Raw genomic sequence first — 27,963 nt, 5'->3', positions numbered from 1 at the left:
TTGTTTTTAAATGTTTATTGATTTGATTCATAGAGGAACATAATTTAAAATATAGCATTGAGTCAAAAGAGATTCAAAGCAATTGATTTTATTTAAATTCTCAAATTTTTAATGTATTAACACCAATTTTGAATCCCATGATTCAGATTTCATTTATTACAAGGTAATATTGCATTGATTTCAAAAAGTTAAGGCAGTAAAACAGATTTTGTCAATTCCAAGTTTTATAGAGAGTAAACCATATTGATAAGTGAAATTATTCAATATTGTATCCGAATTTTTCAAATAAAGTGGATAATTTTGTTATTGTATGTATCTGATGACCTACCACTTTTTTCTTACCAAATTAAGAATAGTTTTGACACGTTATACTGATGTAGTTATATAAAGTTCAAAGTGATTGACTAGAAGGTCGTAATGGAAATTGAAGATTATATTTTACGATATAATTATATTATGCAGATGTGTTGTATCTTTTAAAAAATATATTTTCATAAATAGGCTATAACCTAATTATTATGGAATTGATCCACAAATAATGTCATTGTTTTTGATGAATAAGGAAAACATTCAATATCAGGTCTTCGACATGGCAGCTATTGCTGTTATGTAGACTACCGTATCTATTATAATGATAATATTGTGGTAGACATTCATTGTGGACCCGAAATTCTTACTACCACACATCCCTGAGTAATACTAAATTAAAATTATTCTTGAGAATATTCAGTCAAGTTAGGCTTGGTTACCAAACAGCCTGCTTCTAGAATAGTTGTGATTGGTTCCTGCTATTTTAAGGCAAAGCATGCTTAGATAAAACCGTATTGTTCTTCATAATTAACTATGCTATAAAAGTGTGATGACTAGTTAATATAAAAAGAAAAATTATTCGATTTGAAATAAAAATATTATTTATTTATCAGCTAAACATTAATCTCAAGTACTTTAGTCATGATTACCTTATGATCAAAATTGTGACTTAGTTTATTGTTCAAATGTTAATTAACAAGGTTTTCAATAACTTGGTTTAATTTTTCACTGAAAGCTTCAAATGAGAAGTTTTTCTTGAACCTCTCTCTACCAGCTTTTCCCAAGCTGTCTTGAAGGGACTTTTCTTCCAAAATTTTAGCGAGTGATGTGGCAAAATCATCCGGGAGTGGCTCGCAGAGAAATCCATTCTCACCATTCGATATAGTTTCAACTGGACCTCCAGAATTAACAGCAACGACAGGTTTCAAAGCGTACATCGCCTCCAAGGGCACTATTCCAAAATGCTCGTTGGATGGTGTGTAAATTAATACGTTACATCTATTTAGTAAGGCCAATTTTTCTGTATCTGACGGTGATCGCAAAAAGTGTACCTTTTCAGTCAAATTTAACTCTCTAGCGTATTCTTTGAGTTCCATAAAATGCTCAATGTTCTCAGACACCCTAGTATCGTAACCTCCTGCAACTATCAAACACGTTTTATTATAAGACGATTCAGACATGTAGTTTTTCAATTTATTAAAAGACGATATGGCTAGCATCAAATTTTTCTTACGTTCGTAACGGTTGATAGAGAGAATAACATTGAAATCATCTCTTATTGGTGTAGTCAACAGGTTGTTGATATCGTAAGAAACGTCTTGATCAAAACTTTGTGTATTAATCGATGGATAGAGAATGTCTGGTTGTTGATTCAAAGATTTAAATGTCTGTTTGAACACACCTCTAGTAAAATTACTGTTTACTAGTATTTTATCTGCACAGCCAGTGGTGAATTCCTCAACCCAATTGATAGGTAACCGATACAATGTTTTCAGAAAACTTCCTGGTGTACTGAGAAGTTGATCAGGAAAATGACAGTAGAATAAAACATTTCTAAACTTGAGGTGGAGAATTGGAATGCATGCTGAAATCTGATCACAGAATACCACGTCAGGTTCTGAATCACTGAATAAAACCAAGTAGAAAGCAGCATAGATGATGCGAATGTAAGCACACAGTGCGTACAACCTTCCAAACACGGAGCGAGGCAACCAATCGCCAACCACCGTCACTGGTAGAGTTCCATCTTTTGTTTCTTTGAAACAATGTGAGGAGTTATGATGAGTTGTCAGGAATTGAACTTTGTGTCCTTTGTTATGCAGAGCTAATGCCGCATCTACCACAAGTCTTTCAGCACCACCGATACCAAGATCAGGATGAAGGAATGTCACTTTTAAGTTCTTCATTTTTGCAATCAATCATTCAAGTGCCTACTTTATATTATTCAATAAGAATGTTAAGATAGCAAGAGAATGAATGACACTAGAACTGATAACGAAACTATAATAAAACAAAACTGGGAATAGAAGCACTTTTGTTTACGTATCAAATTTTGGAGGTTATCTGCTCTCTGAAATCCGAATTAGGGACGTTCCGATACTTTCGATACTTACTGGTATCGATACTTTGCTTTCGATACCGGTGGTATCGGTATCGAATGATTCGATACTTTACTGGTATCGATACGCAAGTTGGAGTATCGAAACGGTATCGAATGGCGAAATGGGTAAAAAAGTAGTTCACTTCGATTAATTACATAATCATAAATAATTGTTATATCATTTTAGAAGATTATAAGGATTAATATAGATGAAATTATAGTACTGAATTATAGCCCAGTGTAGCAGTTACCAGACATTATGACATCACTAATAACAAACAGTACATAACTGACTCAAGCTCAGGGAATATTGGTTCAAAAATTATCAATTTGATCTACTATTAAGACCACATTTATAATTCTTGAACAAATATTCCTACAATTTGAAATCAAATTGATAATTTTTGAACCAATATTGACCGAGCTTGAGTCATTTACACATCTTTAGGGACGTTCCAGTTCCGATACCACCATTCTTTCAATACTTGGTATCGAAAGGAGGGTATCGTTATTAGTAAAGTATAGAAAGAAACGTATTGATACCCTTATTGACCAAGCTGGAGTCATTTTCCCATCTTGCCAGAGGGTCTTCTTTGTTTCGACAGACTATTGAGACTATACTTGATAGATTGCAGTTTTGCAGTTAGTAGATAAGTATTTTAGTTGGTAATTCCGATACTTAATGCTCACTCGATGCTTGTGGTATCGGTATCGATACTTTTCTTTCGATACTCGTGGTATCGATACTTTTCTTTCGATACTTTACTAATATCGATACTCTCCTTTCGATACCGATTCGATACCAAGTATCGAAAGAATGGCGGTATCGGAACGTCCCTAATCCGAATGTCAGCTGTATGCAGCGTATCGACAGTCGAAATCTGCTATATATCGATAGCATCAGCAGTGAAATATCGATACTTAAAATCCGGTTATATCGATGTTTACTTTCAGTCTTCAGTCTATCCTCTATTGAAACTGATTAATTTTATCGATATTTGAAACTCAATACAGTAACTTTTCTATTTTTACTTTCCTTGCCCTATTACCATGGGTAAGGAAAGTATTGCTTTCCGAAAAAAATTGAGGTACCCAAATTTCTATACGTTTCAAGGTCCCCTGAGTCCAGAAAAGTGGTTTTTGGTTATTGGTCTGTATGTGTGTGTGTGTGTGTGTATGTATGTATGTGTGAGTGTATGTGCGTCTGTGTACATGATATCTCATCTCCCAATTAACGGAATGACTTGAAATTTGAAACTTAAGGTCCTTACACTATAAGGATCGGACACGGGTTTTCTCGATTTTCTCGAAAATGGCTCCAGGAGCTCCACCCCATCTATGCAAAGTTTGATTTTAGATTTCCAATTATCAGGTCTCAGATATAATTTAAACGAAAAAATTCAAGTGGAAAAGATTGAGCACGAAAATCTCTACAATTAATGTTAAGTAACATTTCCACCTAAAATTGAAAATAAGCTTGAAATTCGAGAAAATGTGATTATTCAATCGCAAACTGTTGATTCTATTAAATCATTCATCACTATGAAGAGATAGCAGACCTCGTGTGTCTCCAGCGTTATTGTCCTGTCACCAGCTGGCACAGATCTTTGAATAAGTAGACTTGTGATGCACGTGAACTCTAGCGTCAGGTGATCAATTTTCATAACAACAAAGAAAGTTGTGTGAGTGCGCTACACCAGATTTTTATTACTTTACCTTTAGCTTACTTGATTTTTAATCACTATCATTTTAAGACTAAATACGGTAACTATATTATACAGTAATTGAAAAAAATGTGTATTCAATTTGTATAGTCTGTGAGAATAGTAAAGATAGTATAGACCCAGGTACCAATTTTTGAAATTTAAATATTTGCCTAAAAAATGAAACTCATGATTTTTCTCTTTGTTAAAGTTTTACCAAACTTGTGGATTAAAATAAAATTTGCAAAAGTTCTATGAGATTTTCATCCACTAAGTTATACGGGTAATCTATAACTCAATACCATTTCTACAGTTTACAATCTATGAAAGAATCAATTGTACGGTATTTAGCCATCTCTATAATATTAACAATCCATGATTTTGGATTATCATTTCCAGCAAAGTATATAAAACATCTAGAGTCAAATTGTTTTGAGAATAGATCCTGTTGCTGTGTCCAACTGTCGATGTATGGATGAGTAAATTACCTTTCCCAAACAAATTGAACTAATAAATAAGGAATAAATTGTACATGAGAATTTGTTGAAATCATATTACCGTATTCAACTACGATATTTGAAAAATGCATTTTTTCAAATTAATATTGATCTTTAAATATATTTTAAACTTATTACCTTACACTTTTACAGAATTTTATTAGTTTTTGTATTTTTTTAGTAGTATACCACGGATGAATAGGTAGTCTAATGTAGAAAAATGTTTCTTTTCACTATTGTAGGTAGTTATAGTATTAGGTACCTTATTGATGGTAACAGTGACAAGTTTTTCAATCAAAATGGAGCGGTATGACACCATGTTCACTACAAACATAAAATAATCAGTACATAATTTATCATATTAAGATTTTTTTGTATCGATAGTGAAGTATAAGTCAACATTAAAATTTGAGAATCAAATTCTGTACTGAACTCCAAACAATAGCTGTAACTTTTCAAGTTCGAATCTACTTAAAAATCTAAAAGAATGCATAGAAAAACTGTAGAAAAGAAGCACTCTACTCTAGCACCAAAATTACCTTAACAAAACCTATAAATCTGAAGTCTAAAACTAGTTATTTCGACTTTCAAATTAGTATTTCCTGAAAACCCTTTGGTAGAATTTTGAAGCTCTCTCTCTCTCTTCAGTCTACACAACGTCTCTAAACTCTAGCTGAACCTATGTAATTTTTACATGCTTAGTCCAACATCACAGGTTTGGATTGCACTGTAGAAATCAAACGATCCTTATCAATATCAGGCAAACTAATCAATTTATTTTTTTTAAATGATTCAATTAAACTAACTGAAATTAATTTTAAAAACTGCTAGAATAAAATTGTCTGAATGATCTTACTTGGAATATTTAGAAACAATCCAATTGCTATCAGTTTCTAATGAGCATTTGAAAATTCCAAAACTTTTCCGGGATTCCGGGGGTAGGCGGCCGGACCCCTTTTTCCTGGGGGGAAAATATTAAGATTATTAGTAATATTAAATTACCTTAACAAAACCTATAAATCTAAAGTCTAAAACTAGTTATTTCGACTTTCAAATTAGTATTTCCTGAAAACCCCCCACAAGTGTTTGATAAGTTGGCGCCAGTGTTAACTTGATCATTTTTTATTGCACAACAAGCATCTGTTAAAACTCAATTTGCATCATCTTTGATCTTTGAACTTAGCGCGTTGCCAGTATAGCCAACGTTTGGCAGATTTAGTCTGCATTGTTTTCAATATTTGTATCTTTGTAATAATTTCAATTTGTTGTCTAGTATTATTTGATTAATTTCAAATTTGTCCTTTTTCACTTGCTTTTGAATAATATTTGTGTTTTGTATCTTTATTCTTGCATTTCTCACTTGCGGAAACCGTTGTAGGTAGGTTTTGCTCCACTCGGTTTGTGTGGCGCTGGTGTGCTGCTTCTTTGTTTTCAACTCGATTCCGGAATGTGGGAATTGGCCAGCTCTTGTTTCAATTTTCGAATTTGAATTTATTCCAGCTGAATATTCAGTACTTTCATGTTTCATTGGCATATTTGCGATAAATATTGGCCTAATTCAATCAAACAACTTGTATGTCTTCACAGATTGTGTTTGAATCTCAAACTTCTGTTTGGATTTTGGGAAACTCAATCAATCTCTCTCTACATCTCTCGAATCAATCTGCTACCGAATCTGTTCTACAATTCTACCTACGATCGAATCTACCGATAAAGGTCTGCAGTCTCTATTGACAGTCGAAATTGCATCCACTTTGGGGTTACATATACCCTCCCACTCTCTGGCCGGTATGGTGATGATGATTTCCATTGCCGGAGCATTTCTTACAAATGCCTACAACCTTCAACAGCTTTCGACATCCTCAAGATATTCAGGTTGAGTAATTGTATATTCATCATAAATTTGTAATATCATCCATTCTTATTCATTCATCTGTCTATTTTCATTCATTCATTATCATTCATGAAAATGATTTTCAAAAACTACTAGCAGTCAAAACTAAATTGCTCAACGTTGAGCAGCGTTATGAAGAGATAAGCCTGGAATTTGATTCAGATGACATTGATGACAATGAACATCAAATTGTCACAGAAAAATTTTTAATGTTAATTGCTAATGTAAATACAATTTTGAAAAATTATGATTCACAGCAGCAAGTTGCTACATTTCAAGCACCGGCAATGGAACATCCATCGGTCACCAAACTCCTCTCCAGTTCCCAAATCACCGGGGTCTGTAGATCATAATAGTTTAATCAACACAAATCAATCGCCATCTGCTTCAGTGACTGCTAATAATGTCAATTCTCTGCCTTTGCAACCCACTATGCCTATTTATCAAGGTCTACAATTACCAATGGTACCGTAACCAGAATTTTCAGGTTCCTTTGATTCATGGCTTGAATTCCGTGATACCTTTTCCAATATGGTTATTGAAAACCAAACTTTGGCTCCAGCTACAAAGCTGTATTATTTGCGCAAAGCTCTCAGTGGTGAAGCCCTTGCATGCATTTAGAATATTCCTCCAGGGAATGGAAACTTTGAGCTTGCATGGAATCTGCTTACACAGAGGTACAATAACCCCAGATTAATTGCAAGTACCCACATTCAAGGTATTGAATCACCCCCAGCACTCAAGAAAAATTGTTCCAAATCTCTTAGAGCTTTCATTGATCACTGTAACTGTCACATTAATGCTTTAGAAGCGCTCAAATTGGATGTTCAAATTAAAGATTCACTTTACATGCAAAAAATCACTTCTCAACTTGACTCTAATATCTTGCGCGAATGGGAAAAACGCATTGAAATAAATGAAATCCCTACTATGGATAAACTGTGGGAATTTCTTGAAAATCAATGTAAGGTAATGGATGCTATTTCATCTCATAGCCCCTCAAATCCACCAACTAATCAAAAGGTTTTTACTCAAGCTACTTCAAATGCACCCAATGTTAGGCAAAATACTCATCCTTTTGCTCAAAATAATACTCTGAATAATTTTCAGCCATCAGTATCCTGTCAATTTTGCAATGATCGATCTCATGGGATTTTCAAATGTGTCAATTTTTCAAAGATTCCCATCAATCAACGTTGATGCAATCAAAAGGAAAGGGTTGTGTTTCAATTGCCTTAATCCTTACACTGACAATCACAACTGCTCTTCAAAGAGATGCCAAAAATGTGATAAGCGACATCACACTGTTTTACATGATTCCTTTACTAGCAATTCAGGAGGTAAGAATGTTGTTTCTAATGTGATTCAGTCTCAGAATGAGTGCACCGTTTCTAGTGCCCATTCATCTTCAGCATCAAATTCAGTTAGTTCACAATCTGATAATTCAGAAACAACAGTTGTTTCACATGCTGCTTCATCCATCATTTCTAATAATAAGTCATCAGTTCAAGTATTACCTACCGCAGAGGTTCTGGTTGTTAGTTCAAATGGTGAATTAAGGCCCATGTTATACGGACAGAAAAAACGCAACAGATTTTTCGCCACGTAGACGCCAAGCCTACCGAGCAATGGACGTCACTGTGTGCAAGTTATACGAACGTTTTATCTGTCGCGTCGGACCCTGTAAACCCGGCGTCAGCGTCGACAACGCGACCGGACCGGTAAAATTGGCAGAAAAAACGCGATAGAAATGACGCGAGTACTGTTACACGGGCAGCTTTTACGCGGCAGATCCGTACTTCCCCCCCACCATACTCCTCCGGGCGTACACTTCTCCCTATTGGCTTCCTCGGAGCCTGCCGCGGCGTGTTTGCTGCTCGTATAACAGCTCCCTGGCGTCGACGACGCGGCGTTATTGCTGCTCGTATAACAGCACTGAATTGTTAGTTCAGCGTCGGCGTTTTATCTGTCGCGTTTTTTCTGTCCGTATAACAAGGGCCTAATTGCATGTAATGCTTTAATGGACACAGGAAGTGATTGTTCACTCATCACTCAAGAGTTGGCTGATAGATTAGCTCTTCCTTCTCGTCATGTAACTAATCTAATTAATGGAGTGTCCAGTATGCAAGCCAAATCTACAGTTGTTCACTCAGTATTAATAAAATCATCTGATCATACTTGGTCAACGCAACAAGAATGGATTGTTGTTGAGAAATTTGCCTCATGTATTCCTCGTGTCACAATTGATCTTAACTATTACAAGATTCCAAGCAATATTCGACTTGCAGATCCAAATTTTCATAAATCTAAGAAAATTGATATCCTATTGGGTATTGACGTTTATGCCGCAATCATGACTGGCAATCAAATTATTGTGTCACCTGATGTTCCAATCCTACAAAATACAAAACTTGGCTGGATTGTTCTTGGCTCTTGTCAATTACCTAAATCAGTGTCACTCAAAAAATCATCTAATCAATTTGTTACCAATTTTGTCTCCACAGCTGAAGTCTCCAATCAGTTGGAAACCTTCTGGAAGCTGGAAGAAGTCTCTTCAGTTATTCCTGTCTCTCCTGAGTGTGCTAGGGTTGAAGCACACTACAAAGAAAATACCATCAGGCATGAAGATGGTCGTTTCCAAGTGTCCTTACCTCGCAAGGATTCATTTGCCACCCTGGTCATTCAAGGACTCAAGCTATGAACGTTTCCATTCATTGGAAAAAATATTTCTTAAAGAACCTGAGCTCAAACCTCAATATGTTGAATTTATGCAGGAATATGAAGATTTAGGTCACATGCACCCTGTACCGCCACCAGCCCCTGAGGAACAGGTCTATTATATTCCACATCACGCTGTCTTCAAGCCCGACTCCACTACAACCAAAACAAGAGTTGTGTTTGATGCTAGCACCAAAACATCAACCGGAATTTCTCTCAATGATGTTATCTTCAAGGGTCCTGTTGTTCAGTAAAATTCTTCACCTATTGTTCCATTGTCTGAGGACCCTCTTGATCTTCAATTTTTGTCACCTGGGCATTTTCTCATTGCGCGCCCACTCAATGCTTTGCCTCCTCATAAGCAGAAATTCAAACATGTGAATTTTCTTGCACGTTGGAATAGACTTGCTGAAGTCACAAAGGAATTTTGGCAACAATGGTCTGAAGAATATTTAGTTACTCTTCAGAAAAGACATGAATGGTCTTCCTCATCACCCAATCTTCAAGTTGGCACTCTTGTGCTATTGAAGGATCCTGGGACACCACCAACACTCTGGAAGCTTGGACGTATTACAGAGGTTTTCCCTGGCTCCGATGACAAGGTTAGAGTCATCCAGGTTCTAAGTGACTCTGGTGTTTTCAAACGTTCTATTGCTAATGTTGCACCTCTGCCATTAGATGATAGCGAATGATGCAAATCTCTTTAACATATTTTTTCTTTCTTCTTTGTTTTACAATTCTTCTAATTGCAAAACGGGGCCCAGTCTATGTTAAAACTCAATTTGCATCATCCTTGATCTTTGAACTTAGCACGTTGCCAGTATAGCCAACGTTTGGCAGATTTAGTCTGCATTGTTTTCAATATTTGTATCTTTGTAATAATTTCAATTTGTTGTCTAGTATTATTTGATTAATTTCAAATTTGTCCTTTCTCACTTGCTTTTGAATAATATTTGTGTTTTGTATCTTTATTCTTGCATTTCTCACTTGCGGAAACCGTTGTAGGTAGGTTTTGCTCCACTCGGTTTGTGTGGCGCTGGTGTGCTGCTTCTTTGTTTTCAACTCGATTCCGGAATGTGGGAATTGGCCAGCTCTTGTTTCAATTTTCGAATTTGAATTTATTCCAGCTGAATATTCAGTACTTTCATGTTTCATTGGCATATTGTGATAAATATTGGCCTAATTCAATCAAACAACTTGTATGTCTTCACAGATTGTGTTTGAATCTCAAACTTCTGTTTGGATTTTGGGAAACTCAATCAATCTCTCTCTACATCTCTCGAATCAATCTGCTACCGAATCTGTTCTACAATTCTACCTACGATCGAATCTACCGATAAAGGTCTGCAGTCTCTATTGACAGTCGAAATTGCATCCACTTTGGGGTTCCATATACCCTCCCACTCACTTGGTCGACTGTGCAATTTAGCATTCCACTTTGGGGTTACATATACCCTCCCACTCTCTGGCCGGTATGGTGATGATGATTTCCATTGCCGGAGCATTTCTTACAAATGCCTACAACCTTCGACAGCTTTCAACATCCTCAAGATATTCAGGTTGAGTAATTGTATATTCATCATAAATTTGTAATATCATCCATTCTTATTCATTCATCTGTCTATTTTCATTCATTCATTATCATTCATACTGCTATTGTTCATTTACTTATATAGATTCATCTTACTTATGAGCTGTGCCTACAAAGGCAATCAAAGAGTTTGTCATTTCAGGACATTGAATAATATTCAAAATTTTGAATACAAAATCATTTTATTTTTTGAATTTGTTTTTTCACAATTTAAAAGTCTTTACAATTGGCATCACATTCAACTTATGTATTTTGAAACTTACATCACAATTAATTCAACAATAAAAATAACAATTATTCACTATTTGATTTTGCAATTATTTGCATTACCTATTGTTTTGGTAGGACGAGTTGTATTCAGGACTCAGCCTACCTGGTCCTCTATTAATTTTGCTACCAGAAAAGTTATTTTGATAGATATTAGGAGCATATTTATCAAGCATCATTATTAGTAATTAAGACATTTATCCTATACTATTAAACGAGCAATTTCTGTTTAGATGTTTTTATGTTTATATAAATATCTGTATGTGACCGGATCTCGAAAACGGCTCTAACGATTCTCACGAAATTTGAAACAAAGTAGGTTTATGATGTTGTATGTTGGTACTGATTCATTCATTCAGTTGGCAACAAGAGAAGAAAGCGCGGGCCAAGCCTGGGTGAATCGTTATGAGGTTTTGTATGACCTGAACTGTTTTGTCTTCTTGTCTATGTCTTCATGTCTATTTTTCTAATTAATAAACAACTTGTCAAATTACTAATCGTCTACTTATTCAACAACACACAACATATGATATTATGAAGATTCGATTGCACTAGGTCTCAACCCTGGGATAACTCGCTGGAGGACATTAAAAGGATAAATACGTCTTTGGAAATACAGCTGGAAATTTTGTCGTCTGTCAATACCGTAATGGAAGAGAGTGAACGACTGCATGTGTGGGATCATCCAGCTGATCTCACGAGAAGAAAAATTCAGCAAGAAAAGCTTACATATTATTTTGTTATTTCTCTTTTTTAGAAAACATGTTTACTTCAGAAAGTCCAAAATAGTAACTAGATGCTGTGTTAGTGTATAATAGTACATAGGTTATTAACAAATATTGTAGCAAACATAGTATATCATTCTAAATGGAATTCATAGTATATCTATTTGTAATTGATGATGTGTTTGCTTTTTGAAGTGTGGATAAATTGGTTTTTTGATGAGTGATATCAGCTTAACCTAGATTTTGATTTGGACTGTAATATAAATTTGAAAAGAGACAGTTCTGGGCATAAGCCTGTTGTGCCTTCTCATATAACTATGAAAATAATTGTACGACTGAGAAAATGAATAAATAAATATAAACTATAAATTTAATCTTTCGTTACAAATTTTCTAAGCCTTTACACTCGAGAGCGAAGCTCGGTCCCCCGATATTTATTATTTGACTTCAGACATCCGAATCATACATTTAACGATATTTTTACTCTATGGTATTATATCGATGCTTATATATTGCTCACTTATCTGTATCTGGGGAAAACTCAAATAAGTTCTTTGAACAATAATTACCTTGCACAATTTTTTTTCTGAAAAGCAACAAAAAATACTTATCTCAAAAACAGTTAAACAAACAACAGACAAGGTTCAAACTACTCTCAGCGTGTACAATCAACATCACGTGATCAACATCAACATTATTTTTATAAATCATCATAATTTTTTGCTCTCAGGGGAAACTCAGCAAACGGGGTTTTCGATAAAACTTACCTTCTTCTCATATCTTCTCAACTTCCCTTCTTATCAGCATTTTTGCAACGGTTTAGGCAGCAAAGACAACCAATTTGGTTTCTTGAAAACCGCTTCAAAACACCAATAAGAGTATACTTTCTTTTATCCAGTGCTTAGGATTGCTGTAATCTGTAATTGAATAAGAGCGGGCAGTTTGAAATTCGAACGGGGAAGCGACTTTAATTAAAAGCAAGCAGTTAAAATGAAAGTAAACGCAAACGACACGTGTTGTTGTAATGAAGCCAAAGGATCTGGATTTTCTCCCTTTTCTTAAGTAGCCCTGGATTCTGCGTTCTCTTCTAGCCCAACTTACACATTAATTAATTGGAAAGTAGAAACTGTGCTTTACTGAGAAAAGTACCAGTAAGCCTATAGTAAGGTCCATGTATAATGGCAGTGAAGAAAGATAGAATAACAGCGTTGCCGATTCTGTGCCTTTTCTATAATTGTATTGCTGATGCCGTAAACTTGTATCTGATGTATAATATCAACTGTTATTTTTTCTTAGAAAAAATGATTTTTTTTTCAATTGTCAAGAAAAATATTTTTAAATGTAATAATAATAAATTTTTCATAATAATTAAGATTGAGTATTCTCTTAACTAGTAGTTCTGTGAACAGTAGACCTCACGCAGTATTCTCATACATAAGTACCTGATTGAAACTAGTATAGACCTTATGGAAATACTGCAATAGACTGGTTTCTCCACACATCTGTGTAATCACTTGTCAGCTGATTTATGATGAATAATTCTATAGTCTGATTTTTACTCTAATATTGGCGTATGAAGGAGGCTCCTTTTTCCTTTTATATTATCCTTGAAATGCAAAATTTCCAAAAACCTTGTATATATGTCGACGCGCAATTAAAAAAGGAACATACCTGTCAAATTTTATGAAAATCTATTAAGGCGTTTCGCCGTAAATACGCAACATATAAACATAAATAAACATTCAATCATTTAAACATTAAGAGAAATGCCAAACCGTCGACTTGAATCTTAGACCTCACTTCGCTCGGTCAATTATACGTTTTTGAATATATATGAAAAAGTTGCGGAGCTGGAAAAGCATAGCTCTATATGCTTTGTCGAATGATAGACAAGGATAGCAACAAACTGCCATTTTATCGTGAACCTCACTATGAAGAATGGAGCTGTTTTTGTAATGTTGATTCATGTGCTGGATAAATGATTTGCAATAATTCTATCCACAAATAAATAAATGTGAGACTGGAAAGAACTCATCCATCATATATAAATCATTTCCAGGTTGATCTAGAGTTGAAGAAATCAGAGTATATAAAGTTCAGAGAAAAAAACCAACAGCACGTGTTGTTCCCAAGCGGTCACCCAACAAATCAAATCAAATTCATTTATTGCCAAAAAGAAAACAAACAATAATTTACTCATACACATACATATACGAGCAAAATAAAAATAAAATGTTCATAATACAATATTATACATACATGCATATACATGAGAGCAGAAAAAAACAAATTATAACCATCCAAGTACTGACCACGCCCGACGTTGCTTAACTTCGGAGATCGAACGAGAACCGGTGTATTCAACGTGGTATGGCCGTTGGCGAGTAAGATTCCTATTACCAAATCCCTTAACTGCTTCAAATTTATATTCTTGTAATATATATTTTAATTTTCATTGTAATTTATATAAATATTATATTATAATAATTTTATATAATTGTCATCGATCTCTAGCACACCGACGCACACACGTCGTGAGCCAGCGGGACTGTAGTGAGGTCCACGTTATTATGGCAGTGTTTGATCAGCAATGGTATTGCAATCCTTGTCTATCATTCAGCAAAGCGGATAGCGCTATCTCTTCTCGCTTTGCTCTGTTGCCAGATCGTCTTTTAACAATGTATTAATTAACTAAATATTTATTCTTAGTTATGAAAATTCATGATGAGATTATTGAAAAATATAATTGATTATTTTAAATGAGAATGAATCGTTAACATTACATCAATGAACCTGCATCAGCTACCGTTTGAAGGCGGTAGACTACAGAAAGCAGTATTGACAAGACAGAGTATCGGCAACGTTTTTCTCCTATCTTTCTCCACTGCCATTATACCTGGACCTCACTAGTTGTTAGAGCTGTTAGAACGTCTTTCTGTGGTTTTTCAATGCGTTTCCGTAACTTTTTCAAAACAGACTATTACAAAATTATTAAAATTCGGTTTTCAGCTAAGAACAGGGTGATGCATGTTGTGAGAATTTAAAAAAACCCGAATGGAATAATCAACGTTATGCTGTTATTTCAACAATGATTATTTGATACAAACTCATTTACCGTACAAATTTAATATTTATAATTTTCGTTTTAGATTCATAGATGCAGCTGGACATTTTGGGAGATGTCACCATTGAGAGGTGTCTTAGAATCCCCAATATTTAGATAGATAAAAACCGTCAATTTTCCAGTAATTTTCACGGTTATTCTCAAAGTCTTTTCCATTTCCCCAATGTTTTCCACAATATTGCTCCAGAGCTTTAATGCAATCTGCTGCAGCATTTTGAAAGTGCATTGAAGCCATCAAGCGGAATCGTAGAAATAGGTGTTTTAATATGATGTGAAAATAGACTTCCAACAAATTACAATTTCCGAAACTTGTCTTGAGGTTTGAGGGTGTAATTCATCCAATCGGTTACCTTCTCCAGCCCTTTTGATTCCCTTTCCACCCTTCTTTTATAGCTCTGCCATCTGTCACCTCCTTCTCTTATTCCGCCTTTCCTCCTTATTTTTCTTTTTCCTCTTCTACCCAATCCTCACCCATACTTTCGGCCATTATTACTGTATTTCGTTTTTGGCGTTTCATCTGTTTGTAGAATATTATAAAGTATACCTATAAACGTATAGATCTTTTGTTGAAATAAAAGCCTACCTATCTACTTATAGATATAACTTTGATATATAGATCCAATCTATATCATATACGGTACTATAATATATTTGTTAAACCACGCGTGTCAGAATGCTTGAAAACAAAGATAAAAAATAGGAAATAAGACCCGCAAGGCTTACATAAAATGACCTTATCTGTTTTTTGTAGCTTTGAAATAATCGTATTTTATTCTTAACCCTCTCCTCGAAATCACCCGTCCAATAATATGCTTCTCCTTTATCTCATTCTGGATCCTCTATTTCGTTTCAGTTAATGTGCGTGGAGTAGCCTACAATATTTATTTGTCCTGTTAGTTACACTAGGATATATATTTTCGGTATCATTTCACTGTTTGGTCGATGTAAAGTAGGCCTATAGCCTTTTTAACGGTCGATTATTGGCAAAGTTTTTCCTAATATTTTAACCTCAATCACAATATCACCTCAACTTACAACTACTACAAGGAAGGTATTATTTCTATGATCATTTTATAATAACCTAGCAGGTAATCCGTGCTCCGCAAGGGGCCAATTAAAAACTTGTCAAACTGATAACTTGACGTAGTAAAATCTTGAAGAATTGAAAATAGGCCTTTAACCATCCTCGGTAAATGAAGATTCTAAATGCAAAATTTCAAGTTAATCAGTCCAGTAGTTCAGACGTGATGATGCATCGTGAATTTCCTATCCCGTTCGTGTACGAGTATAAGCCAATTCTCTCCGTTATCATATTATTATAGAATATGATCTCTTTGTTAACTGAATGTTTTATATTCATTAATATATCATTTATAGGAAATGGTTCAATTGTTTTATAGGCTACTAATCAATATTATTACGTGATCATTTTACCATGAATTATTAATGTGTTTGCTGTCCATCGAGGTCTCTCTTTTGACTCACCAATTGCTCTAAGCACTTTCAAGTAGTCATACACTCATACTAATTTGTATTCAGTTGAATCGAATATTATTTCTTGTCTCGGGCCGATTCAAACGTACAAACAGCCCACTATATTTTTTCTATAAATAATTGGTTGTTGTTATGACAACTTCAATTCGTTCATTGCGAATATCACCACAATACTACCTTCACTTCTACAAGGAAAATTATAATTACAATTAGTTTGTTAACCATGATTCACTTTAATAGGTCAGGCAACTACCCAACTACCAATGATAAGACTGGTTTTGTAGTATATATTCTGCTTATATAGTTATACAGAGTGAGTCATATGTATGGGAACCCTTCAATAAATTGGAGACTGTTGTGGATATAATACTTTAACTTTCAGGATAAGTTATTGGTCAAATACTCTACCTTTTGACGTACAACTGAATTTCAACCCGTCATAAGGGGGTGACTTAGGGGTTGTAACTACAATATTTTAAATGTAAACACCCATTGCATGGTACATAATTTTAAAGGCATTTCAAAACAAGAAAGTTAACATAGATTATACCATAATTATCATAATTATACATAAATTAACATTATAATAATATTCCATGATACTTGTATCCAAAATGAAAGTATCATAGAACATTTTCATTGAACATTTTCATCTTCCTCGTTTTGAAAAGACCTTCAAAATGATGTATCACACAATGGGTGTTTACATTCAAAATATTTGAGTTACAACCCCTCTTTTCCTTCAAAACTTCAATCAGCCGCCATTTTGGATTCAAGTATCATGGAACATTTTTATCGATGCCATCTTTCTTGTTTTGAGAAGGCCTTTAAAATGATGTACCACACACAATGGGTGTTTACATTAAAAATATTCTAGTTAAACCCCCTAAGTCACCCCCTTATGAGGGGTTGAAATTCAGATGTACGTCAAAAGATAGAGTATTTGACCAATAACTTATCCTAAAAGTTACAGTATTAGGCCTATATCTACAACAGTCTCCAACTTATTGAAGGGTTCTCATACATTTGACTCGCTCTGTATACATAAAAACTATACACACTATGTTAAATTGTTAATGCTGTATTTAAGATTTTATTTCATTTTAGAGCTATACAATAGTATAGTGCTGGTGTAACCAAGAAAACTAGATCTCCGCAATCTTAATTCTTAATAAATACGTGGTTGTGAAAACTTCTATTACCTATTTCATTATGGAAATCTATGGCAATTCCTTCTCATTTTCAAATAAAATGAATATGTGAATGGTTCGGTAAGTCTGATTCTGACAGCATACTGTCCGCGTATGGTCAGAGACTAGAAATTCACAAATATGGCCTCGGAATTTATGAATGGTTATATGCCGGCGGAAGCCTTGGAATGTTGGTAAGCTCAGAGCTGGCAAAGGAATGCAGACAAGATTCTGAATATTCCTTTCTTCTTGTGCTTCAACCAGATAAATATAACATATGTGTATAGCTAGGCTTCTATACATATATTGAACCATACTGATATTACTATGGTTGGAAAGCGGTGAGATACTGACCCTTTTCACTTTTTAGAGCGGGAAGAGTCTAAGGGTCACTCTCAGACGACAATGACGTTTGAAGTTCGAACACCATTATATTGTTAAGTTATCGAGTCCTGAACCTTCCAATGTGCAAACGCAGAGCCGCAGATTGATTTCCTTAATTCTCCACCCGATTTGAATATGTTCAACGATTAACGATACTGCAAAATATGTACAGTAGGCTGTATCACTTTATTGAGAGTGTTGACTGATGTAAAATGAAATCAAAGCATTCTATTAAGCTATTACATATCTTTTTGGAGAGATTTTAAATTACCAATTTTGTTTCTAGAAATTTTCCAACTTATTTTTTCTAATCAATCGATTTTCCACCGGCCAGGTTGGATCGAATAATCAAGACTTTCCTGTACTTTGCAGTTTATAATATATGATTCTGGAGTCAAGAGATTCGGTAAGTAGGTGAGTAAGTAGCTATACTCTATAAGAAGTTTATTAGTTTATAATGAGAAGTGTTCATATAACCACTTTTAGACTATTTTATTATCAAAATTGGGGAGAGAAACAGTTTTGGATTTATCCTGTTGATTTTCTCCGAATTATGAAATTGATGATGTGATTGTGGAATGAAATAATTAAATTCTTCTATATTTTCTGTAGAAGTATGTAAAAAATTTAAATAATATCTAGGAGCACATGAAAATAATCAATGAATTTTACAATGTATCAACAATAAATTCTGTTCATTCTAGGAAAATTATATATAATGGTATCCTTATTTTGACCGGACGTGTGGTGTGTGTGTGTGTACACGATATCTCATCTCCCAGATAACGGAATGACTTGAAATTTGGCACGTAAGATCCTTACACTATAAGGATCCGACACGAACAATTTCGATCAAATGCAATCCAAGATGGCAGCTAAAATGTGTGTGTGCATGTGTGTGTGTGTGTGTGGTGTGTGTGTGTGTGTGTGTGTGTGGTGTGTGTGTGTGTGTTGTGTGTGTGTGTGTGAAAGATAGAGAGTGATTGATTTTTGACCTTTATTAAGGGCGGAGTTAGGACTCCAGGTCCTCTCTGCCACACAACCCTTGAGAGAGAGCCCTTAAGAGAGAGAGAGAGAGAGAGAGAGTGAAAAAATAAGAGGTGTGAGGATATTGAGCAAGTGATAGAGATTCTCTGGAAAGATTATGGAAGGCGTAGAGTGGTATTAGAGAGTAGTATTATGGAGTGAAGGAGAGTGGTTGACTGAGTGAGGGAAAGAATTGAGATAGATCTTGGTAAGAGAGAGATAGTGATTGAGAGCGAGAGATAATGAGAAAGAGTGAGTAGGAGCGAGGGAGTAGAGATATTATATAGAGAGAGGAAGTGTAAAAGAGTGTGTGAGAAAGAGAGAGAAGGTGAGTAGTGTGAGAATGCCAACGATGATCCTCTGACAGGTGCGATCCCGTATCTTCTTTCTTCAGCAGGTATGTCTAGGAATTCCGTCAGCCAGTATTATAATATTCAAGTACCTGACGTGTTATTCTCGTCTCTGAGTGTCGGCCCCCGGGTCCTGCTCTAATAATAAATGCCTCATCATCAGTAAACATGCATCTGTGTCCGGCGGTGGTCTTCTTAAAAATAAAGTGGCATTTAGCAAATATATTAATTGTTTTCAGCATTCGAATTGGTCCATCTTGTGGATCAATAATTACTGTTCTGTTTGTTAAATTCATGGCACTGGAGTGCCATGTTATATAATATTCTGTAATTGACCAAGCGAAGTGAGGTCTAAGATTCAAGTCGACGGTTTGGCATTTCTCTTAATGTTGTAAAATGGTAAATTGCCAACCATTCATATATGGTGAGGTGTTTTTGATATTTATAAGAGCGGTTGCTAAAATCCCTATTTTGCAAATAAATTTGCAAAAAGTTAAGGCCGTCCGGCTCGCAAATATGCTGGGTTCAGACCGCAGCTCTAGCTCAGTAGTAGATGCATGAATATTCCAAATATAATTAATCACCACAGGGTTCAATGATTGGTGATTAATAATTCTTACCACTGCTTCCGTGAAGTTCTGGAAGAATACCAATAAGGAAATCAAAAAGATAGTTGGTGACTGATTACCAGTAACCATATATTCAATCAAGGATAATGAAGACCAACTATGACTTTTCTAGTTGATTTTTAAAACGCTCGTGATGAATACAGGTATTCACCAATTTACCCTTCTGAAATTCCTTGGAACTTACAACGCCAGTTCTTGGAGTTCTCTGGATCCTTATATGATATACTGTAACCTTATTAATATAATTATCAGTAAGATTTTTGTAGCGGAATAGTATTACTATCATCAAAGGATGATAAGTAGTAAATATTCTGAATAAGATCAATGTTAATTGATTCACCGATTTGATATGCTGCAGTCCTGCAGAAGATTTTTGCTTGGTACCAAGACAGCTTAAACTGTATATCACGAGATGAATTAGGAAATAATAAAAAACTTCTAAGATTTTGTATGCTGACATAAAAAATAAAATATATTCCCATCAAATAATATATATACAATATCTCTTGATAAATATAAATTTCTTTGGATAAATAAATTTTCTAATATTGTAATAATTATCACAGGCTTGCTTAGCATTCACAGTTGTGAGCTGTAAAAATATGTATTATATTTAATACTGAAATATGGATTTCAAGTAGGTTCAAAATTTAACAGCTTGGAACCTGTTCATTCTATAGACTTAACAGAACATACTTTGATCAATGAATAAATAATAATTAATAAAAATAACAATTTATTATCTCAGGGTTTATGAGTTCGTGCCGTGCATGGAAATAAGCTTCCTACATATATCAATAAATTCATGAATGAGTTTTTATAACTTATATGATAGTAGTCGACACATTGCGAATTTCTTAAACTTGAATAAATTTATATAGCGCTTTAATTAATTCCCCAATTCACTGATAAAGGCCGGCTAATGAGCTCATTAGAACTAATACACTTACAGTAATGATGTTCTTGTAGTTCTTGTAGAATAATTAATTATCTCCAATAATTAATTAGGCAGGTCCTTTTCGTCTCTGCTGGGCTCGTGCATGGTCCAGATTTCTTATAAATTTCTAACAGTATCAAAAATATATTTACAGGAATAAATTACAATTAAGAACTCTTTAGCAACACTGAGTTCACAAATAATCAAACATTAATTACATATACTTCACATTTAAATAGGAATTGGCTTGATGCTTTTAAAAATTAATTGGAAGAAAGAACCCTAATATCCATGTGCTCCTCACAAATCGAGATCACAAGCCAGAGAGAGTGATTTTCAGAAAAATTTCATCTCTTCCTTAAACGATTTATAAGCTTCCTTCTGATTGGCTTTCCAATCTTAGTAAGATGTGATGTAATTGGTTCTTTAAGATTCAGGGTTTTCTTAACTTAGTTATACAAAGATAAATAAAAATTTTTAAATATATAAGTTGAGTAAAAGTCTGGGAGTATTCTATAAATAAATCTCGATATATGATGCTATAATGCAATATACATTTAATTTTTTATGTGAGTTTTGTGTACTCTTGGTTTTCATACTTTTTTAGATTGCAATAAATAATCGTGTAACAATAATAGTTGTCCTTATCTATTTTCATAAACCTTCCCTAGTGTTTATAATATATATTTTGTGAGTAAAACTTATAATTCAATTCGTAATGGTTGATTTAGCAAACAGCTGATTTGTTAGGTATCGATTCAAAAAACTGTCGATTGATCCTAGATTGATTGATGTATTTAATCAAAATAAAGCATCCTAACCTCAAAATGTACATGCAAACTTTTATTTTTTATGATCTGCCAATAATAAATGAGCCGCTTTATAATTTCTATTTCTGCCAAAGAATTCTCATTATTGTTGAATTACAATTTTGCATGGTTCTCTTATCGCTTAATAGATAACATGATTTCTCTTTATCATGAATAACATTCGATTTTACTTGAGCGGTACCTTGACTAGGCTATCTATTCTTTCTATTTTATAATTCTATTAAAGCTCAATAGTTTATTTCAAAAGTATTTTGTGGTGCTAAAATACCACGTGACAATGTTTATATGTTGCGCATTTACAGCGAAACGTGGTAATAGATTTTCATGAAATTTGACAGGTATGTTCCTGCTTAAATTGCGCGTCGACGTATATACAAGGTTTTTGAAAATTCTGCATTTCAAGGATAACATAAAAGGAAAAAGGGCCTCCATACGCCAATATTACCGTAAAAATCAGACTATAGAATTTTATTATTCATCATAAATCAGCTGTCTAGTGGAAGTGGACTATAATACTACCCATTCAAAAACATCGAACATCTTGAAAATGTATCTTTCCATCAACGTTTGTAGACAGTTGACTATAATACTAACCGCACAAAAACATCGACCATCTTGAAAATTGTATCTTTCCATCAACGTTGTAGACAGTTGCAGCCAGACCTGATAACAGCGCTCACTCACATTCAGGGACGACACGTCACGGTACGATAGGACAGAAAGCTCTATGTTTATTTACGATCTTTTCTAGACATTTTAAATTAATAAATTATTTATCAATTTTTGAGAAAAAATAACAACAGGTCGATGTAACTTACTGAGCGCGAGGTCTACTGTTCACAGAACTACTACTATAATAAAGGAAAGAACTGGCTTATACACATACAGGATAGGAAATTAATGAATGACGCATAATCACGTCTGAATTACTGGACTGATTAACTTGAAGTTTTGCATATAGATTCTTTTTTACTAAGAATGGTAATAGACTTATTTTCAATTCTTCAAGATTTCATTACGTGAAGTTTTCAGTTTGTCAAGTTTTTAATTGGACCCTTGCTGAGCACGAGTTACCTGCCAAAATAAAAGGCTTGATAGTGAAATAAGAATACTCTCTTTCAGGTCACTATGTTCGTCTAATATCCAGTGCTATCACGATCATATCATTACAATGCAGTAAAATCAGATTATTGACCGAGCGAAGTGAGGTCTAAGATTCAAGTCGACGGTTTGGCATTTCTCTTAATGTTTAAATGTTTGAATGTTTAAATGTTTAAATGTTTATATGTTGCGCATTAACGGCGAAACGCGGTAATAAATTTTCATGAAATTTGACAGGTATGTTCCTTTTTAAATTGCGCGTCGACGTATATACAAGGTTTTTGGAAATTTTGCATTTCAAGGATAATACAAAAGGAAAAAGGAGCCTCCTTCATACGTCGATATCAGAGTAAATATCAGACTATATAATTATTCATCATAAATCAGCTGACAAGTGATTACACAGATGTGTGGAGAAGCCAGTCTATTGCTGTATTTTCATAAGGTACCTATCGTTTCAATCAGGTACTTGTGGATGAGAATACTGCGTGAGGTCTACTGTTTACAGAACTACTAGTATTGTAGTCAATACTCCAACGCTCCAACGATTTTGATCAAATTTATACCTGGAATAGTCATTGATAAGCTCTATCAACTGCAACAAGTCTGTAAAAATTTCAGGAGCTTTGCCCCATCTATGCAAAGTTTGATTTTAGATTCTCAATTATCAGCGTTCATATACAATTTAAACAAAAAATTTTAAGTGGAAAAGATTGAGCATGAAAATCTCTGTTATTAATGTCCAGTAGCATTTCCACCTAGAATTGAAAATAAGCTTGAAATCCGAGAAAATGTGATTATTAAATTGCAAACTGGAGTAGAGTTGGAAAGTTCAAACAAGACAGTTGTGCGTTGGCCGCTCTCGTTACGATCGATGAATGAATGTTTTCTAGTGTGTTTCTCGGTTTGATGGTCTGATAAAAATAAATGGAATACCAGGACTAAAGTTTTCTAGTCACAAGAACAGTTAGAATTGTTTTCAAGTGTCATTCCATTGAATATTTCTGTGAGAATTTCTAGGTTAGGATCAAAGCCGAAGCAGAAGATCTACTCAAATTGCGAAGTGCGGGGAAGAGGTGAAACGCCGGCCGGTAAAGTGATAAGTACTACGCTATTACTCTCCCAACTGTATAGATATAGAATAGTGCAAGGCCAAATTGATATCTGCAGGATTTTGATAGCCGGTGCTGTACTGCGTATTTTGAGATAGAATAAACTCTTTACAGTTTAAAATCAATATTGTTTGCTTCTCATAACTACAATAGGAATTGAGAATGGCTCTGGATCTCAAGACTATGGAAAAGATGCTGGAAAAGCTGAAATCTGAAATAAATTAGAACACGAAGATAACTATCAAAGAAGAATCTGCTCTCAATTTATCATCTATTATAGCTGAGCAAGATAGAAAAATTGAGGAGTTAGGAAAAGAAATGAAAGATTAAAACAAGAGCTGCAGAAGCAAAGTAGTTTGATTGATAATATGAAAAGAGGAAGCAATCTTATATTCTACGGAGTTGAAGAACCCAATGGAGAAGCTAAAGAGCAGGTTATGCATAACGTTTTAGATGTATGCAACCAGGTGTTAGCAGTAGAACTCAAATCAAGGGACATAAATTTTGTTAGAAGGCTAGGCAGAAAAGGTAATAATAAAACACGTCCTATTATTTTGTCCCTGGTTTCGGAAATTAAGAAAAATATAATTTTGGCAAACTGCGGCAAGTTAAAGAACTCAACAGTTTTTGTTGCTCGAGACTTGGATAAGGAATCGAGAGAAACAAAAGGAGCGCAATGAAGTTCGTAAGCGGCTAAAAGATAAGCATATTGTTAAAATAAGAATGAATTCATTAGAGATCGATAGTAGAGTTTTGAGCTATGAAGACGTTAAGCGTGAGTTTATGGAATTTGAGGAAGATTGTCCATTGGAAGCGAACCGGAAGAAGAGGAAGGGAGATGACTTACCAAGACAAATGAGGAAAATCAACGCCTCACAATCAGCAGGTAATTCATCCATCACACAGTTTTTTCGTGCCCAAAACGATACCAGCTGCATAAATTATAGCCCAGTCAATAAAGGTTTTTTCGATCCGAAAATTAAATAAAAGCTGAATCTCTCACCATCGATAGAACCCTCCCAGAGGGTCATTCTACCAAAAGTCCCAAGAAATCCCCCTGGAGCTTTCACCCCTAGCCACCCTCAAAGTTGAAAAATGCAGGTAATCACGGAAAATCAAATATCTCTGTAACCATTGATCGGAAAGAGTTCTATTATATGTCATTCGATTTGTTACATAATGGACTACAATATCAGTTACATTCATTTCCCAATAAAACTAACAGTTTTCTTGATAAACTGATATATATGTTAAAATTTACGGGGGTTGCGATTTGATTTTTTGTTTTCTCCGATTAACTTCGAAGCAAGTGATTTAAAAGAAAAATGAGCCAAATAATTAATGTAGTCACTTCCATTGCGAATCCATTGATGTATATTGTTACGTATTTTCGATTTGATTTGACGCCGTGGAAGGGGAAACAGCCGACGCGGTACAACGCGGCTGACTCTCTTCGCCATAGTAAACAGTAAACAGGAAATCTATTATCTCTGTAACCATTAATCGAAAAAAAAATGTATCATATGTCATTCGATTCGTTATATTATTGACTACAATATTAGTAGTAATCATTTCTCAATAAAACAACAGTTTCCTTGATAAAATAATATATATGAAAAAATTAGGGGTTTTCGATTTGATTTTTTGTTTTCTCCGATTAACTTTGAAGCAAATGATTTTAAAGAAAAATGAGCCAAATAATTAATGTCGGCAATTCAATTGCAAATCTATTGATGTGTATCATTATGTATTTGTGATTCAATTTGACGCTGTGGGAGGGGAAGCAGCCGACGCGGCTGACTCCCTTCACCATAGTAAACAGTAGGTAATAGTACTGCTTTCTACATTGCATCGTATTTACACTCTTGCGCTCGAAATAATCAATTTTGTCTATTGTTTTGACATGTTCTGAATCTAGATTTTCACTTTTCAATACTCTACAGATTATTATAATTGTCTTGATTTAACTACGCTGATGATAAAAATCAGACTTTCGTTGTATGCTCACAGAATTTATCTATTTTAAGTGTGTCATCTCAATACGAGTCACACGTAGTATCAAAATTTGAAAACTCTTAGTTTCAGATATTGATGTTCTTTAATGAAGTTCGTAGATTATAACGTGTCCGACTTCTTCACCTTATCCTTATTTTGTGAAAAATTAAGATTCAAAATCTCTTTTCAAAGCTTTTTTTGTTTCTTCTTGTTTGATTACTTTTTATAATTTAATGATTAATTTAAAAAACACTAGTCTTGATAATGGAATGAGTATTTAATAAAATTAATGTAAAGATTTTAGAAAATAAAAGAAAAAGGTATTTGAAACAAATAGAAAAAAAACTAGTGATAATGCAACTTTTTCTAATAGGTACGAATTTCAAGGCTCTCAATATGACTTTTCCCAACCACAGGCAGAAATTCCAATGATCATCATAATAGTACCTACGGTAATTTAATGAAAATTCTTTGTATTGTTCAACGTAAGATAAGCTACATCCTTAAGGTAATCAACTTATTTGGGATTATCATGTTTATGAATGAAAGCGATACTGTGATAAGAGATTAGTCAAACTAAAATATAAACATTATATACAATGCATATCTCTGATCAACTCAAATTAAAAATGATAGTATCAAGCCGAAATGAATAGAGCAACTGAATCAAAGTGACTATCCACTGTTCAATTTGCACTGTGATTTCCTTTTACTTCCAAATGGATTAAATTGCTTGACTCTCCAATGTAACAATTATTGTAAAAAAACAAATGGAATGTGAACGTCATCCAAATAGCATTTAAATTTGAATTTTCAGATCATGGAATTCAAAACAAACTAATTCTTGAGAGAATAGTGATGAATATTGCAAACAGTGCATGTAACATTGATACAAGCGATACAATGAAAAACATAGATAATACTGGCTTATCAAATTCATGTTACCGTACCTTAAAGCTTTTAAAATATAAAACTAACATTTTCAATTTTCTCTACTGGAGTAAAACATCGATAGAAATAAAGAAGAGCCCATCATAACCACAAAATACTTGTACTAAAATTCACTTGAACTAACTCACTTCAACCCTTCAACGATCACAATCAACTAGAATGCTATGAAAACTATAATATTGATAATCAGATACCGTACATTTTTCAAATATCTTCACCCAACTAAATTTGTGAATGCCAAGTCATAAGAAATCATGTTTAATAGAATTAATTTTAATGCTTCAGCATATAAATAAAAATTGGTCTATTCTTTTGGTGCCCGAAGCAAAACCAATATAAATCAACATTAATCGACATCAAGAATAGCTTCTACCAACCTTCCAATTCCAGTATGATTCTGCTCATGCTTTACTTCCATTTATGAAGTTCTCATTGAGGCCCTTGTGTAATGAATGACAAGATGAGTGGGTTGGAGCATTGATGTGTTAACAAATAATAGAATATGATGAATCATCTTTCAATTCATCTAATACGGTAGCTACTTTTTACTTGGTTCATGATTCTTTACGAATTTTCCATCTCCAATCGACTGTACATCTAGTTTTCAATAAATTGAATATTCAACCTTCTATCCTACTTGTTCAACTTGTGATTAAGAGGGTAGAATGTAAAACACTTTCATGATTTTCCTACTTCTTATAAATGCTTACTCTTCCTTAATTTGTATTTTTGCATGGCTTTCATCTTTAGAATCTACTGAATTTTCATACTGGACTGTTTAGATATGTAGATTCAACTAGTAAGAACGGAAGATAAGCTACTTTTACAGAGAGAATCATAGAAAGTTTCAACTCAACAAGCGCAATATATATTTTCATGCCTCAGCCGTCATATATATTTTGGCTCAACTGTAGGTATATTATCAACTTGGCTTGGAGAATATTAACTGTGGAAAACAGCAAACACTGCACGCTATATGATTTTTCAGGAACTTGCCACTGTTAACAATATTGTAATCTTGATTTATCTCTGTTT

General features: G+C 34.1%; 1 protein-coding gene and 1 non-coding gene across 2 annotated transcripts in view; both read right to left on the bottom strand.

Moving 5' to 3' along the window:
* Nucleotides 1-3,247, bottom strand: LOC111047421 (alpha-1,3/1,6-mannosyltransferase ALG2). Its single transcript, XM_039432323.1, has one exon. It carries the CDS (start codon nucleotides 2,214-2,216, stop codon nucleotides 999-1,001), a length of 1,218 nt encoding a protein of 405 aa, XP_039288257.1. The 5' UTR covers nucleotides 2,217-3,247; the 3' UTR covers nucleotides 1-998.
* An 11,371-nt stretch (nucleotides 3,248-14,618) lies between these two features.
* LOC111050632 overlaps nucleotides 14,619-27,963 on the bottom strand; it is a 13,993-nt gene continuing 648 nt past the window's right edge. The window contains exons 2-3 of the transcript XR_005571769.1: nucleotides 15,390-15,395; nucleotides 14,619-14,628 (exon numbers count right to left, since the gene is read on the bottom strand). This is a non-coding gene — a transcript (uncharacterized LOC111050632). The remainder of the gene's footprint in view (nucleotides 14,629-15,389; nucleotides 15,396-27,963) is intronic.

This window comes from Nilaparvata lugens, chromosome 7 (genome assembly GCF_014356525.2).
Source record: "Nilaparvata lugens isolate BPH chromosome 7, ASM1435652v1, whole genome shotgun sequence".
Classification (NCBI taxonomy): domain Eukaryota; kingdom Metazoa; phylum Arthropoda; class Insecta; order Hemiptera; family Delphacidae; genus Nilaparvata; species Nilaparvata lugens.
The sequence above is the reverse complement of the archived record's forward strand: the minus strand, read 5'-3'. Positions and strand labels throughout refer to the sequence as shown.

Bases quoted from the DNA above. Each gene is read 5' to 3' on its own strand.
- LOC111047421 (XM_039432323.1), bottom strand. From the start codon at position 2,216: ATGAAGAACTTAAAAGTGACATTCCTTCATCCTGATCTTGGTATCGGT.